This window comes from Microcaecilia unicolor, chromosome 1, assembly GCF_901765095.1.
Source record: "Microcaecilia unicolor chromosome 1, aMicUni1.1, whole genome shotgun sequence".
NCBI lineage: Eukaryota > Metazoa > Chordata > Amphibia > Gymnophiona > Siphonopidae > Microcaecilia > Microcaecilia unicolor.
In genome coordinates, this window is record NC_044031.1 from 186,712,213 (window position 1) to 186,729,566 (window position 17,354).

The 17,354-nt window shown below is 43.3% G+C and overlaps 1 protein-coding gene across 3 annotated transcripts in view; it reads left to right on the forward strand.

Annotated features, from left to right (window-relative positions):
* TNFRSF11A (TNF receptor superfamily member 11a) overlaps positions 1-17,354 on the forward strand; it is a 174,366-nt gene that overhangs the window by 117,102 nt on the left and 39,910 nt on the right. For all 3 annotated transcript variants that reach the window (XM_030203243.1, XM_030203251.1, XM_030203261.1), the window contains exon 9: positions 2,087-2,867. In XM_030203243.1, the coding sequence (XP_030059103.1) occupies positions 2,087-2,867 (781 nt within the window). The remainder of the gene's footprint in view (positions 1-2,086; positions 2,868-17,354) is intronic.

Genomic DNA, 17,354 nt, shown 5'->3' on the forward strand with positions numbered 1-17,354 from the left:
CGTTCCAGACATAGGAGCCACCTTTTCAAAATTATTGGGGGTGCTAAGCCCAATGGAAATGGCCCCTCCCTGGACACATACAAGGAATTTTCTCAATATTGGGGGTGCTCAAGCACCCACAGCACCCACAGAGTCGGCTCCAATGGTTCCAGAACACATATACTCTGAGCTGCATTTGGGCAAAGTGTCCAAAGGTGTATTTTGAATAGGATTGCTGCATTTCTGCTTTCAAATCTCTGGCCTAGATTTACCAAAGTGCACTACCATGTTAGCATGTGCCGTTTACCACAGGTCTCGGTTTACTAATAACCCATAAAAATGGTGGTGGCATGCACCAGTGCATGTGTGTGTTATTTTCAATTAAAAATCTTCCCCCTCAGTTGGTAATTGTAAAAAGCCCATGGGTACAGTGTACCCTTGGTAGTTTTCACAGGGAATATGTGTAACCCTTCTCCTTTTGGTGCAAAAACCACGGACAAAAAGTAAGTATCAATGAATTTACAGCAGGAAACCCATTTGAATGTGTCGGGGGGGCTGGTACAAGAGCTGGAGGAGCACCTCTAAGGAGATCCCCCCCCCCCCCCCCCCTTAGCTGTGCTGATTGATATCAGAGCTGGTTCCCTTTGACAGCCTGAGTCTGCCACCCTTATACATTTGCATGCCTAACCAGCCCTGATGGATGAATAATTGCGTCTCCTGCAGTATAGCAACATGTCCTGGGCCTTGGGCACCATGAGTGGACTTCCATCAATTATACATCCAAAACTGCTAGCTGTATTTCTGCTGCAATTTAGTAACTTGAGGATCTTATGATAAAAAACAAGGAAGTAGGGGGTGGACCAATAAAAATGAATAGTGGAACCTTGGAGTAAACTGATAAAACATAAAGTTTATTATGATAACAAAGACCATAGGTCTACATAAGAACATAAGAGTAGCCATACTGGGTCAGACAAATGGTCCATCTTGCCAATTATCCTCTTTCCAACAGTGGCCAAGCCAGGTCACAAGTACCTGGCAGAAACACAAATTGTGGCAACACTCCATATTACAAATCCCAGGGCTAAGCAGTTGCTTCCCATGTTTGTCTCAAAAGCAGACTATGGACTTTTCCTCCAGGACTTTGTCCAAATCTTTTTTAAAAGCAGATACGCTAACCACTGTTACCGTATCCTCCGGCAAAGAGTTCCAGAGCTTAATTATTCACTGAGTGAAAAAATATTTCCTCCTATTTGTTCATGTAACTTCCTCGAGTGTCCCCTAGTCTTTGTACTTTCGGAATGAGTAAAATATCGATTTACTTCTACTTGTTCTACACCACTCAAGATTTTGTAGACCTCAATCATATCCATCTCTTTTCCAAGTTGAAGAGCCCTAACCTCTTTAGTCTTTCCTCATACTAGAGGAGTTCCATCCCCTTTATCATTTTGGTCGCTCTTCTTTGAACCTTTTCTAATTCCGCTATATCTTTTTTGAGATACGGCGACCAGAACTGAATGCAGTACTCAAGGTGTGGACGCACCATGGAGCAAATACAAAGGCATTATAATATTTCCAGTCTTATTCACCATTTACATAAAATAAATTCCCAAAAGATGGTGTAAATTCAGAAGATAGACACAGACTTGACTTGGTTCCGTGTTTCAGCGCTAAGCACTTGCATCAGGAGTCAACAATGATCTGAATGATTTAAAACACAAGTGACTGTAATTGGGGATTAGGTAGTCTTCGAAGGGAAATAATCGGTATAACTATTTTCTTTGCTATAAGTTACAAGAAAATACACTGTACAGTATTTAAATAATTTAGATCATTATTGACTGCTTAGCACCAAAACATGGAACCATGTTGAGTCTATCTTCTGAATTAGCACCATCTTTTGGGGACTTGTTTTATGTAGACCTACGGTCTTTTTTATCATAATAAACGTTATGTTTTATCAGTTTTTATTCCAAGGTTCCACTATTCATTTTTATTGGTCCACATCTACTTCCTTGTCTTTTGGCATTTCTTTCATAGAGGACCTTTCTCCTTTTTTGTTCTATTGGATCTTATGATAAATCATATTTTTTTTCTTTTTATGCAGGAAAAATCCTCCCGTAATGCTATTAATAAAGTATGCATGAACACTTTCTGCCAGCAGCATTCTGAAGGCATGTATCCTCTGATTCTTGATGAGAAAAGTTTCTTAGGAGATGTATGTTGCTTTAATGGACAGTCTCCATGTGGGAAGGGCTGCTTGGATGGAAGACACTGTCATTTTGAAGAGAACACGCTGATATTGTCTTTGGAATATGAGGATGACCAGCTTAGGCATGGTCCTACAGAAAATGAATATGTATATAATAGTGTTCAGAGGGTCTCAGATGCCTCAGGTCAACCTGAGAGTAAGCCTACATCCCCTTTAACAGAGCCTTTGGAAATAGAAGATCTCAGTCAGTGCTTCACAGGGACTGACGTTACACCAGATGGAGAAGATAGTTGTGAATCTGTGTTTTTAAATGGAACTGACTGTATTCATGCATCAACACACAATTCCACTTACTGCACCTGTAAAGGTAGCGTAGAGGATGCTCAAAAAGTTACAAACCTCACACACTCAAGCCTGGATCAGATAAATGGTTTCCAGGCTCATGAGATGTCCAGAAGGGAATCACACAGAAAGTGGAGGAAACCTCTGGAATCTACAGTTCCATTGTCTTCGGAAGAACATTTTCCACACTGTGCCTGCAGTTTGCACCTTCCATCTAGCTTAGAGAACAATGCTAGTACAGACACATCCTTCGATTGTAATGGCACCAAACAGCAGAACACGGAGGCAAGTGGCATCTCAAACAGTTGCACGAGTGACGCCCCATCGCCTTCTGGTAGGTGTCTCTCCAGGTGCCGTGATGTGCCTGCTATTCTCCCTGAATATCCACTCCCAATAGTTTCAGAAATATAAGAAATATTTATGTCCCATTAGCAAAGCAAAGTTTTTTTTTTTTCCTCATTTTCCTCTCTTGAGGCCAGTTTTGAAATATCATGGCAGTATTGCGACAGAGGATGTTGGGGGTTTTTTTTCTTGGCTTGTGGAAATGGTCCAGACCCAGAGAGGTTTCCTGTTGGTGCCAGTGGGTTTTCTCTCCATCCATTAAGATGCTAAGCCCCTCAGATTCTCAGTATATGACACTTACATATTGTTGTTTAACATTTTCCTTTGCAGTGGACTGAAGTGGGAATAAATGCAGGTTAACATTTGAGTGCTGCAAATCCTTCAAATGAAAATTTTGGTTAGAGGGAAGGGGGGGGTCCTTTTCCAGTTCAGTCTTCTTGCCATCCTTAGACTCAGTTTAGCTGGAAGGATGCACATCTGGTGAAGAATGAAATAGTAAACAATAGCAGAAAGGAAGTGCTCAGCTTGAGGTTTTCATTGATACATGCCATGTGATCCTATAAGTGCACAGTTTTACAGCAACCTACATTTTTATCGCATGATGCAATATATTTTCAAGGAGACCTATTTTACAGCTACTTGTATTTCAACCAATTATCACTGCATGGGAACACAAAATTCTGTCAGCATGGTTCATTTTAAAGGTCTTTTCTGGCAATTTTTTTTTTTTTTTTAGTATAGGTGCTAGAAAGCTCCAAGTGACTCTGTGGTTAAACTTTTCATAACTACGTGGGAGACCTAGGCAGGATTCTTGACCCGAACAGCTGTTACTCTCTCCAAGAAGAGGGATTCGAAGCTGTTTTTACTGCAAGGTCTTGTGGGCTAGAGAGAAAACCACCATAGACTGTGTGTGACGACTGATGAGAGCTAAATGGGAAGAGCTAGAGCGAGAGAGTCCTTGCATGAGAGGTTTTCAGTATGCAAAGTGAACCACTTATTGGTTTCCTAAAACTATGTAACGTCAATGATTTCCATCTCTGACCTGAACATGTGGCTCATTGCTCTCTGGTTTACATGGTTCATCTGTTTCTTTATTATACACATGTAAAACCATAATCTACTTTTTTTTTTTTTACCAAAAATTTAATAGTACTAATTTTTATTTGCACGTCTTCTGCTGTCCTGTTTGTGCCTCACAATCTGGCTCGGTCACATGCTAGCTGCTGGAAAGACAGGACTGTGGTGTGTGTCATGGGACAGCAAAAGAAAAAGAAGCATTTAATACAATTCATATCGTAAGATAACCTCTCTTCTAGCAACATTTAGGGATATGTCTACTAAAGGGTGCTAGGAAATGGACTTAGCACGTGCTACACAGGACTTTCCCACGTGCTAAGTCCATCTCCAGCATGCCCATAGGGCATTTCTGGGTGTTTCTTTTTTAGATCGTGCACATGTTCACCTGGAAAAATTGGCACGGGAGCACTTACCACCTCCTAATTAGGAGGTGGTAGGGGCTCTCGCGTTATGGACACTCTAACCCAGGGGTGGGCAACCTCGATCCTCAAAGGCCACAACCCAGTCAGGTTTTCCCCAATGAATACATATGAGATCTATTTGCATGCACTGCCTCCATTGTATTCAAATAGATCTCATGCATGTTCATTGGGGAAATCTTGAAAACCTGACTAGATAGCAGCCCTCGAGGACCAAGATTGCCTACCCTGGTAGTTAGTCAACGTGCTAGCTGAATAGTGCATCTGAGTCCACTCCATTCTCCACTTCAACCCATCCTATCCAAAAAATAAATAGAAAAACCTAGATAATGCGTGCTTAGCATACCTAAAAAAGTTATTTACTGCAAAACAGTTTCACACGATTTGTGGTAAACATTTTCATCCATGTTTACCACAACATTTTCATATGAAGAATGTGTTAGGCTTAACAGCCTTCAGTAGACATACCCCTTAGAGAGCAGGATTGAGTAGGGATTGCAACTGCCTCTGTTTGGATTAGACAACTTTGGGGCAAATTGGGGCTAAGGGAGAGGGGAGACCCAGGATGGGGCCAGGACCCCAAAGATACTGTTTTTGAAACAAGTGATTTTTCATTGGGTGGCAGGGCTTAAGGATTAGAAAGTGACTTTTGATTCTTGAGCCGTTCACTTGGGTTCAGAGTTTTAGGGTCAGTGACAACACCCTCATCCTCCCCGTCTCATCTGCCCGCAACCTCGGAGTCATCTTTGACTCCTCCCTCTCCTTCTCTGCCCATATCCAGCAGACAGCCAAGACCTGTCGCTTCTTTATTTATTTATTGCATTTGTACCCCACATTATCCCACCTTTTTGCAGGTTCAATGTGGCTTACAGAGTAAGGTTATGATAAAGTCAGTACATGATTTAAATACAGTTGATCATAAGCTGAGGTAAGAGAGGTGATTGATGGGCTGATGTTGGGTAGGTTGTGTGAGAAATGTTTTAGGTGTGTTTGGATGATTTGGGGGATGAATTCTATCATTGAGGGTGGTTATTGTAAGCTTTGTTAAAGAGGTGTGTTTTCAGAGCTTTGCGGAAGCTGGTTAGATTGTTCATGGTTTTCAGGGTTTTGGGTAGCGCATTCCAAAACTGTGTGCTTTTGTATGCAAAGGTTGTAGCATAAGCTTGTTTGTACTTCACTCCTTTGCAGCTGGGGAAATTCAGGTTTAGGAATTTGCGGGCCGATCTTTTGGCGTTTCAAAATTCGCCCCATTCCTCTCCGAGCACACCACCCAAACTCTCATCCACTCTCTCATCACCTCTCGCCTTGACCACTGCAAGCTACTCCTCACTGGCCTCCCACTTAACCATCTATCCCCCCTTCAATCCGTTCAGAACTCTGCTGCCCGTCTTATCTTCCGCCTAGACCGATATGCTCACCCCTCTCCTCAAGTCACTTCACTGGCTTCCGATCAGGTACCGCATACAGTTCAAGCTTCTCCTACTAACCTACAAATGCACTCAATCTGCAGCCCCTCATTACCTCTCTACCCTCATCTCCCCTTACGCTCCTACCTGTAACCTCCGCTCACAGGACAAATCCCTCCTCTCAGTACCCTTCTCCACCACTGCCAACTCCAGGCTCCGCCCTTTCTGCCTCGCCTCACCCTATGCTTGGAATAAACTCCCTGAGCCCATACACCAAGCCTCCTCCCTGCCCATCTTCAAATCCTTGCTCAAAGCCCACCTCTTCAATGTCGCGTTCGGCACCTAACCATTGTACCTCTATCCAGGAAATCTAGACTGCCCCCAATTTAATTGACTGCACTTTTTTGTCCTTTAGATTGTAAGCTCCTTTGAGCAGGGACTGTCCCTTCTTTGTTAGATTGTACAGTGCTGCATAACCCTAGTAGCGCTTTAGAAATGTTAAATAGTAGTAGTAATAGTGACCTAAAGTGATTTGATGCCTCTTAAGGGGAATTTTGCACACCAGGGTCAGTGACCCTGTTAAATTGATGTCTGCCTCTGTGTGAGGAGGACATCTTTAAATCATTTTTATACATTGCTTGGCTGAAAACATTCAAAGTTTCTAGGTGTGGCAATATGTGAAAAATTCTTGTAAAAGTTAGTTATGGCTTGCAAATGAGTCAGGAGTCCATTTGCGTCTTGTAGCTAAATTTTGTTTTCTAATAAGAGTCACGGTTAAGTTTCTGTTTCTCTCTCGTTTATTTTCTGTTTTTATATGGTACTTTCCCCAAGGTGCCTTTCAGATATAACATGAAGGGTATGCATGTTAACCAACTAGCAGTATACAATGAATATATAATAAAAGAGAGAGCAAAAAGGGTTTGAGTAGGATAATGAGGGAGGCTATAAGATTTGTGTGGGAGGGGAAGAGTTATTTATTTATTAAAAAAAATTGTACGCTTCCTACAACCTAGGTGGTTTCCAAATAACTATACATAATTTAAACAGATATAAAAAATTAACCTGCAGTACAAAGTGGCCTTAGCATGCCCTTATGTGGGTTCTTCCCAAACGCTAAGGCCTTTTTTACCACAGCCATAAAGTGACTGATTTTTATTTTTTTGAATTAATGGCCATGCGCTATTCTTCCCATTGGCACATGGCCATTTTCAAAAATTATCGTGTGAGCACTTACTGCTAAAGTACACAAGGAGTGGGAAATAGACCAGGCAAGCCAGAAACAAACAAACAAATCAATGGTAGAGAATTTATTGGTGAAAACTCGACACAGTACCGTGTTTCAGTCACAGACCTTCTCCAGGAGTCTTTATATAAAATACTAGTAAAAAAGGCCTGTCTCTGGAACGACTGAAACGGGCGCTAGCAAGGTTTTCCTGGGAGTGTGTATGTTTGAGAGAGAGAGCCAGAGTGAATGTGCGGGTGTGTGACAGAGTGAGACTGTCTGTGTGACAGTGTGTGTGTGTGAGAATTGTAAGCTCTTCTGAGCAGGGACCGTCCTTAATTGTTAATTTGTACAGCGCTGCGTAACCCTAGTAGCGCTCTAGAAATGTTAAGTAGTAGTAGAATGAGAGTGTGTGACAGGGCCCCCTCCCCTGTTCCTAATGCCCCTCAGTCCGTTCCCTCCCCTCCTTTTCCTCCTCCTTCCCACACTTTGGGTTCCTTAAGGCTTTCAAAAGTCTATGTACCCCCGTGGCCCTAACGCCCAGTATCCGGATACCCCACCGCTTTCCTACTCACCCTTCCCCCAAGATGTAATACTTTCACGTCCTTCATTTTTTTTTAAGTGTCCTATTTACCCTGTGTACAAATGCCCGGCATTCAGATTGTGTTCCTTTCGTAAATTTTCATTTCTTTCATTCATTCAGAACTTGCCCCCACCTGAACACTTTTGGTTCCTTCAGTCTTTTAAAACTGTCCTATGTACCCTGTGTGCTAATGGCCAGCATTGAGATTGTTTTCCTGTCCCAAATTTGCATGTCTTTCAGTCATTCACAACTCCCCCACCCCTTCTCCAGTTTAACACTTTCGTTTCCTTCAGTCTTTTAAAACTCTCCTATCTACCCTGTGTCCTAATGGCCAGCATTCAGATAGCTGGGTGGCTGGTGGACGTGAGGATCGCCTGGTGACTTGCCTGCCTGGTGCGAAGGTGGCGGACCTTACGCGTCACCTAGATAGGATTTTAGATAGTGCTGGGGAGGAGTCAGCTGTCTTGGTACATGTGGGTACCAATGACATAGGAAAATGTGGGAGAGAGGTTCTGGAAGCCAAATTTAGGCTCTTAGGTAGAAAGCTCAAATCCAGATCCTCTAGGGTAGCATTTTCTGAAATGCTACCTGTTCCACGTGCAGGGCCCAAGAGACAGGCAGAGCTCCAGAGTCTCAATGCGTGGATGAGACGATGGTGCAGGGAGGAGGGTTTTAGATTTGTTAGGAACTGGGCAACATTCTGGGGAAGGGGGAGCCTATTCCGAAAGGATGGGCTCCACCTTAACCAGGGTGGGACCAGGCTGCTGGCGTCAGCATTTAAAAAGGAAGATAGAGCAGCTTTTAAACTAGAAATGGGGGGAAGGCCGACAGTCGCTCAAAAGCGCATGGTTCGGGAAAAGGTATCTTGCAAAGATACCTCAAAAACAGGGAAGATAGGGTTTCTGGATAGTGAGGTTGCACAACAGACCATGGTAGGCCAGGTGCCCTTAAATACAACTAAAGATCAGACAAAAGATGTCAAATCAATAGTGTCAGGTACTAAGCATCATGCAAAAAAGAACAACAAACATACTCTGAAATGTCTATATGCAAATGCTAGGAGTCTAAGAAATAAGATGGGAGAGTTGGAATATATTGCACTAAATTAAAAATTGGATATAATAGGCATTACTGAGACCTGGTGGAAGGAGGATAACCAGTGGGACACTGTCATACCGGGGTACAAAGTGTATCGTAATGATAGGGTAGACCGGACTGGTGGAGGGGTAGCATTGTATATTAAAGAGAGCCTTGACTCAGATAGATTACAAATTCAGCAGGACACAAATCACACCTTTGAATCACTGTGGGTTGAAATTCCATGTATAAAAGGGAAAAAAATGGTGATAGGAGTGTACTACCGTCCGCCTCGCCAGGATGAGCAGGTAGACACAGAAATGATAAAAGAAATCAGAGACGCGAACAAAATGGGCAATGTGATGATAATAATGGGTGACTTCAATTATCCAAATATAGACTGGGTAAATGTAACATCGGGACACGCTACAGAGATACAATTCCTTGATGAAATCAAGGACAGCTTTATGGAGCAACTGGTGCAGGAGCCGACGAGAGAAGGAAAAATTCTAGACTTGGTCCTTAGTGGAGCGCATGATCTGGTGAGGGACGTTATGGTACTGGGGCCGCTTGATAACAGTGACCATAATATGATCAGTTTTGACATCAACCTTGAAGTAACTGTACACAGAAAGTCAAATACGTTAGCGTTTAACTTTAAAAAAGGAGACTATGATAAAATGAGAAGAACGGTAAAAAAAAAACTTAGGGGGGCAACTGAGAGAGTAAAAACTGTACAACAGGCGTGGACGCTGTTCAAAAATACCATCCTGGAGGCCCAGGCCATACATATTCCGCGAATTAGAAAAGAAAGACGGAAGTCCAAAAGACACCCGGCCTGGTTGAAAAGTGAGGTGAAGGAAGCTATTAGGGCTAAAAGAAACGCCTTCAGAAAATGGAAGAAGGAACCGTCTGAAAATAACAAGAAACAGCATAAGGAGTGTCAAAGCAAATGCAAGGCGCAGATTAAGAAGGCCAAGAGGGAGTATGAAAAAAAGATAGCATTAGAGGCAAAAAAACATAGTAAAAATTTTTTCGGTATATTAAAAGCAGGAAGCCGGCAAAAGAATCGGTTGGGCCGCTGGATGACCGAGGGGTAAAAGGGGCGATCAAGGAAGACAAAGACGTAGCGGAGAGACTGAATGAATTCTTTGCTTCGGTCTTCACCGAGGAAGATTTGGGTGGGATACCGGTGTCGGAAATGGTATTTCAAGCGGACGAGTCGGAGAAACTTACTGACTTCACGGTAAACCTGGAGGACGTAAATGGGCAGTTCGGCAAACTGAAGAGTAGCAAATCTCCTGGACCGGATGGTATTCATCCTAGAGTACTGATAGAACTGAAAAACGAGCTTGCGGAGCTACTGCTAGTGATATGCAACTTATCCTTAAAATCGAGCGTGGTACCGGAAGATTGGAGGGTGGCCAATGTAACGCCCATTTTTAAAAAAGGCTCCAGGGGAGATCCGGGAAATTATAGACCGGTGAGTCTGACGTCGGTGCCGGGGAAAATGGTAGAGGCTATTATCAAAAACAAAATTACAGAGCACATCCGAGGACATGGATTACTGAGACCAGGTCAGCATGGCTTTTGTGTGGGGAAATCTTGCCTGACCAATTTACTTCAATTCTTTGAAGGAGTGAACAAACATGTGGACAAAGGGGAGTCGGTTGATATTGTGTATCTGGATTTTCAAAAGGCGTTTGACAAGGTACCTCATGAAAGGCTACAGAGGAAATTGGAGGGTCATGGGATAGGAGGAAATGTCCTATTGTGGATTAAAAACTGGTTGAAGGATAGGAAACAGAGAGTGGGGTTAAATGGGCAGTATTCACAATGGAGAAGGGTAGTTAGTGGGGTTCCTCAGGGGTCCGTGCTAGGACCGCTGCTTTTTAATATATTTATAAATGATTTAGAGATGGGAGTAACTAGCGAGGTAATTAAATTTGCTGATGACACAAAGTTATTCAAAGTCGTTAAATTGCGACAGGATTGTGAAAAATTACAAGAGGACCTTACGAGACTGGGCGGCTAAATGGCAGATAGCGTTTAATGTGAGCAAGTGCAAGGTGATGCATGTGGGAAAAAAGAACCCGAATTATAGCTACGTCATGCAAGGTTCCACGTTAGGAGTTACAGACCAAGAAAGGGATCTGGGTGTCGTCGTCGATAACACACTGAAACCTTCTGCTCAGTGTGCTGCTGCGGCTAAGAAAGCGAATAGAATGTTGGGTATTATCAGGAAAGGTATGGAAAACAGGTGTGAGGATGTTATAATGCCGTTGTATCGCTCCATGGTGCGACCGCACCTTGAGTATTGTGTTCAATTCTGGTCGCCGCATCTCAAGAAAGATATAGTAGAATTGGAAAAGGTGCAGCGAAGGGCGACTAAAATGATAGCGGGAATGGGACGACTTCCCTATGAAGAAAGACTAAGGAGGCTAGGGCTATACAGCTTGGAGAAGAGACGGCTGAGGGGAGACATGATAGAGGTATATAAAATAATGAGTGGAGTGGAACAGGTGGATGTGAAGCGTCTGTTCACGCTTTCCAAAAATACTAGGACTAGGGGGCATGCGATGAAACTACAGTGTAGTAAATTTAAAACAAATCGGAGAAAATTTTTCTTCACCCAACGTGTAATTAAACTCTGGAATTCGTTGCCGGAGAAAGTGGTGAAGGCGGTTAGCTTAGCAGAGTTTAAAAAGGGGTTGGACGGTTTCCTAAAGGACAAGTCCATAAACCGCTACTAAACGGACTTGGAAAACTCCAAAATTCCAGGAATAACATGTATAGAATGTTTGTACGTTTGGGAAGCTTGCCAGGTGCCCTTGGCCTGGATTGGCCGCTGTCGTGGACAGGATGCTGGGCTCGATGGACCCTTGGTCTTTTCCCAGTATGGCATTACTTATGTACTTATGTACTTATGTTTTCCTTTCCCAAATGTTCATGTCTTTCAGAACTCCCCCCCCCATCCCCCCATTTAACACTTTCGGTTCCTTCAGTCTTTTAAAACTCTCCTATCAACCCTGTGTCCTAATGGCCAGCACTCAGATTGTTTTGCTTTGCCAAATTGTCTGTCACTGAGGTCACTGAGGTCAGTGCTTGCCTGCCTAGCAGACCACTTCAGGCAGGCACGGTCCCAAGCACATCCTGTTGGAGGTGAGAATTATTATATAGGATGTGAAATCATCCAATAGTCAATAAACGATATGAGAAGATGCTGAAATATGGTCTTGAAAAAGACCTTTTGTGTGTGGAAATTCCGTTGGGTCGGGTTAAAGTGAGCATCTTCTCGTATCAACGTTTATCGACTATTGAATGATTTCTCATATTTTATATAAAGACTCCTGAAGCAGTGACCGAAACACAATACTGTGTCGAGTCTTCACCAATAAACTCTCTACCATTGATTGAAGTCTCCTCGTTTGTTTCTGGGTTGTCTGGTCTATTTTCCACTCCTTGTGTACTTTTGTTGTTTCGTCGTGAGCTCTGTGTTCCTCTGCCTTGGTGGACCTTCACTGAGCACTTACTGCTATCCATGTTGTAGGCAGTGAGGGTCACGCAGTATCTCTGTGCTAGCCAATTAGCATGCAGTAATGTAGATACGCTAACTGGTTAGCGCAGGAACATCCATTCTCTGCCTATGAATCACTCTCAAAAAAAAGAAGACATTTTTAGCCTTTAATTAGCATGTGCACAGTTCGTTACCAGAGGATGCCTGAGCGCATCCCGCGGTACTGCCTAATGCAGCTTAGTAAAAGGGCCCCTTTGTGTTTTTTCTTATGGAAAAACCAGAACAAAATGGTATGTATGAAGTATACTGTTTTCATGCTTTGTATTTTCCACATTTCGTTCATTCAATAAAGAGATTTGAAATTAAAATACAGAACAAAAAGAAGTGAGGTGGCATGAGATATTAGGCACCTAGAAAAGCTAGTTTAAAAAGAGATGGAGCAAAAGGGGAAGTAGGTAGTGAGGAGAATGTGAGCATACCTGGAAACGTTGGGGGTTTTGCTTAATCATAGATTAGCAGGAAAAGTGGTTGGGAGCGGGACATTCACTTGGAGTCCTTTTACTGAAGTGCACTAAAATCTGGGCTTAACACGGTCTAGTGTAGGACTTTTCCATCTGCTACAAGCCCAGATTTAATGCAGCACTTTTTTAAGGCGCTTTCCATTTTTGGAATTTCAGGTTGTACTCTAATGTTCGACTTAACATAACATAACATAACATCTGGTCTTATATTCCGCTTACACCTTGCAGTTCAAAGCAGATACAGTAACATCAAGAGCCAGAACAATCCTCTGGGAGGACAATTAAAAAAGAATGACAAAATTAAAATTGTGGTTAAAAATCTTTTTTTTTGTAGTAGAAATTTCTGAAAGAGCAAAGTCTTAATATTCTTCCTGAACGACAAATAGGAATCAGATAACTGAAATGTCCTGGCAAATTCTTTCCAATGACTGGCAGCTTGAAATGCCAGTGTTGTTTCAAACATTTTAGATTTTTTCTTTCCTTTTGGTGAAGAAAAGGAAAACATAGTTGGGCTCTTAAAGAGACAGCAAATTGGAAATTGGAGTAGAAATACTTTTGTGTCACTCCATGTAATATCTTATATATATAACAAGCCAATTAAAAAGAACTCTAGCCTTAATGGACAGCCAATGAAGTTTAACAAAAAATAAAGAAATTCTGGCATATTTAGTTAGACCTTTTTCCTCCTTGTGTTTATTATTAGGCTTTTCTTCTTACATATGTATGGTGTGAGGTTTCTAGTTTGTTTATATAGTTAGTTAAACCCAGGGGTGTAGCCAGACGTCGAGGTGGGTGGGGGCCAGAGCCCAAGGCGGGGGGGGGCAAATTTTGGTTGCCGCCCCGCTACCTCCCCTCCGCCATCCACGGCTGCCGCTGTACATCTTGGCTGGTGGGGGTCCCTAACCCCCGCCAGCTGAAGACTTTTTCCAGTGCTGGTCTCCATTGCCGCCGCATTGCCTGCCCTGCTCTCTCTTTGCCTCATGTCCGGATGCTCCTTTTAGTGAAACTGAAACTGAGCTTGCTCAATTTCATTAAAAGGAGCATGTGCAAAGTGAGAGGAAGAGACAGCAGGGCAGGCAATTTGACGACGCTGCCACAGAACAGCGCTGGACAAAGTTGGCGAGGATTGGGGACCCCTGCCAGCCAACCAGGGGCCCAGAGTAAATTTGAGGGCCCCCATGGCCCCACCTAGCTATGCCGCTGGTTAAACCAAAAATCAGGCTTATTGCTGTAGTCTGTATGGTCTGTAGTAGTTTCCGTTGGCCCTTAGTAAAGCCCAAATAACCAGGATTACAGAAATCCAATTGTGAGAGTAAGAGTGCCTGTACCAAGAGTTTGAATTGATCCTTCTCTAAAGTTCTTTCAGATGCAGCAAAAGTTTCTTCATCAGAAAAAAAAAATGATTTCTTTTACTAGGGGAGGAGATTTGGGCTTCTATAGAAACTGAACTGTCAACTGAGACACCTAGAACCTTGATCAATGTGGACAGCTTGTATTCTATGTGATTAATAGAACTGGGAATAGAATCTGGTTTATTAGTGCGCAGTACTCCTATTAAGGAGGCGTTAGTGGTCCTGCAACTCAACGTTAGTCAGTTGGCGGTCCTTTTACTAAGTTGCGCTAACAGATTTAGGCCCCCGTTTACTAAGCCACGCTAGAGGCGCGTTGGTGCTTGTAGCGCATGCTAACTGAGTAGGTGCCCACAATATTCCCATGGGCGCCTACACAGCGCGCGCTAATTTTGTGCACATGCTAAAAACACTAGCACACCTTAGTAAACAGGGCCCTTAGTGTGCACTGATGAATTAGTGTGCATAAAGTGCCACTTGGGGGGAATCAGGATTGGGGGAGCTCAGGTTGGGAGGCCTGTATTGAGGGGCGCTTCTTTGGGAAGGAGCCTGAGCAAAGGGTGTGTTCATGGGTGGTGGAGAAGAGCACTTTAACGGTACAATGTGTAGCTCCTTTTAGATGTGGCTTTGTGGCCCAGTGCTCCTGGGACTGTGGCATAACGCTGTTTGTGAGGTTAATCACAATCAGTGTTACGCATATACCACAGGAGTCAGGAACCTGCAGTATTGAGATTCCATAGGTTGGTTATTCCCTGACATTTTACTGCACCTTGATAACTCCCCCCACCCCCACTCCCTTAATCCTTTATGTAAGCTCTGGCCGAAAGCTACTCAAAAAAGTTTTAAATTAGTCCAATAAAAATGTGTCACCTTATTTTCCATGTTTTATTTTATTTTCATTTACTTTTATTTTGGCCCGATATTCAGGCTGCAGCAATCGGCATTTAGCTGACCACTACCAGCGTTATCCCTGGAAATTCTGTGCCAGGCCATGTCCAGGCTCCAGCACTGAATTTCCAGGTATATGGGGCGATACTCAACACTTAAGGCTTATTTTTCAAAGCTGCGTTAAAAGGGCCTCTGCGGTAGCATCGGTACATGGATTTGCTCAAGGCTTTCTTTTACCTCAGCGGGTAAAAGGCTTTTTTTTTGTGTGTGTGTGAATAAGTGTATCACTTGCCATGCGGCCATTTCCCGGGAGAGCCCTTACCGCCACCTATTTAGGAGGAAGTGAGGGCTCCCGCGCTAACCCAGCAATAACCGGGCACTGCACAGGGCTGCCCGATTACTGCAGGGTAAGCCCCCAGCGCAAAAAAATATAAAAGTATTTTTTCAGCGCCAGAAATGGCACATGTTGGGGACAGGCACTACCGCCGGGATCCTGTGGTAGCATGGCGGTAGTGCCGGATTGGTGTGTGGCAAAGCGGCGGTATGGGTAAAAGCGGCCCTTAAACGGCTATAGGGCACCACATAAAGATACAACTGACTGTTATGAGACCTATGTATCCCATTACCTTGGCTGGTTAAGTGCAGAATATTGGCATTTAACTGGCCAAGTGGTGACTCCACCCCACAATACCCTCAAAATAGCCAGTTTCGGCTTGGATACTAACTGGATGGATTCAGTTTACAGCTTACTGACCTTCAGTTGCTCTTTTGTACAGCAACCCAAGGAAATTAATCAGAGGTTCGCAATTAGAGTGAGTACTAGACTGAGAACTGAATTTAGGTAGTAGCGAGGTAGACAGACAAACAGAAAGTCAGAAAGCAGAGAATTCAGCTGCTTCCTGTATGTGGTAGATCTTATAGTTGCTCCTGGGAGAAGTATTCAGGCTGCAGGCCTCTTGCCAAATCTGCAGACAGGTTGGTCAAGATGCCAGCTCTATTATAGATACTCCTTTGGGACCCTCTAAGCTAAGGGATAGACTTTTATTTAGAATGATTATAACCTTGCTAAGACAGGACACAGACTGTTCAAAGACTTACAACTTGTGGTTTTCCTCCAGGACAAAAATGCTAAAGTGCACATTAACTGCATTTCTGTGTGAAGCATTCCTCTGTCAGAGCTGCCAAGTTACCCATTTCCAAGAGGGAGATTTTAGATCCATCCTGGGTTTCAAGCGACCCTATCCTTATGCATTATGGGACCCACAGTGCTGACTACAAATACCACCCAGCTTAGGGATATGAGTTCAAAATTAGAAGTGCCAAAAAGTCTCCATCCTGCAGCTTAGAAGCTTGACATCTCTATTAGCCTTTTACATGCACAGATACACAATCCCTTAATTTTATAATCTGACATCTAAATTTACACATCAATTGCATGCTTACATTTTTAGAATACTAGCACTTCAGGGTTCTTTTACTAAGCTGCGGCAAAAGGGGGCCTGTGCTGGTGTCAGTGCGTGTTTTTGATGGGTGCTGAGGCCCCCTTTTACTGCAGTGGGTAAAAGGCTGTTTTTTTTTTTTTTAAGAAATGGCTGTGCGGCAAGTGACGCACTTGCTGTGTGACCATTTCGAGGGGGAGATTACTTACCGCTGTCCATTGAGGTGGTGGTAAGGGCTCCTGCGGTAAACTGGAGGTAACCGTGCAGCTCACAGCACTGTTCGATTACCACCAGGTAAACACTGGTGTTATAAAAATAAAATTTTTGTAGCACCGGAAATGACACGCGCTGGGGCGGTACTTCCTGTTTAGTGAGCGGTAAGCCCCGTTGGGTTTACCGCTGCTTAGTAAAAGACCCCCTTATGCAGGTAAGTGTTCATTTATGCACTTAAGTGCTAGCTGAGTGCTCAGTGCTGTTTATAATTTTCACATGCGACTCGCTTAGCATGTAATTATAAGGGAGGCATGCATGGGGAAGGGGCATGGGTAGGGCCGGATTTAAGCACTAATGTTTATGCCTGCCATAGACCTACCATTATAGAATTGGCACTCAGTGTATAGCATTGGAGGCTCCTAGTTATAAAATTGCCCCCCGTACATTTTCAATTGCCCCAGTACATTGGAGGCCCCTAGTTATAAAATGAGCCCCTAAGGGGCTCATTTTTGAAACAGAAAAACGTCCAAAAAAATGGCACAAAGCGGCAGATGGATATTTTTGTTTTCACAAATACGCTATTTTCGAAACTCATTTGAAGACATTTTTCTAAGCAGTTCATCTAAATCTCAAGGGGGAGTGTGTTGGAGGCGTGTTTTGGGTGGAAGTAGGACAGGCTTACGATTTGGACATTTTTCTGTAATAATGGAACATTGTAAAAACATCCAGGGCAAAAAACAGGATGTTTTTGGCTAGACCTGTTTCAGT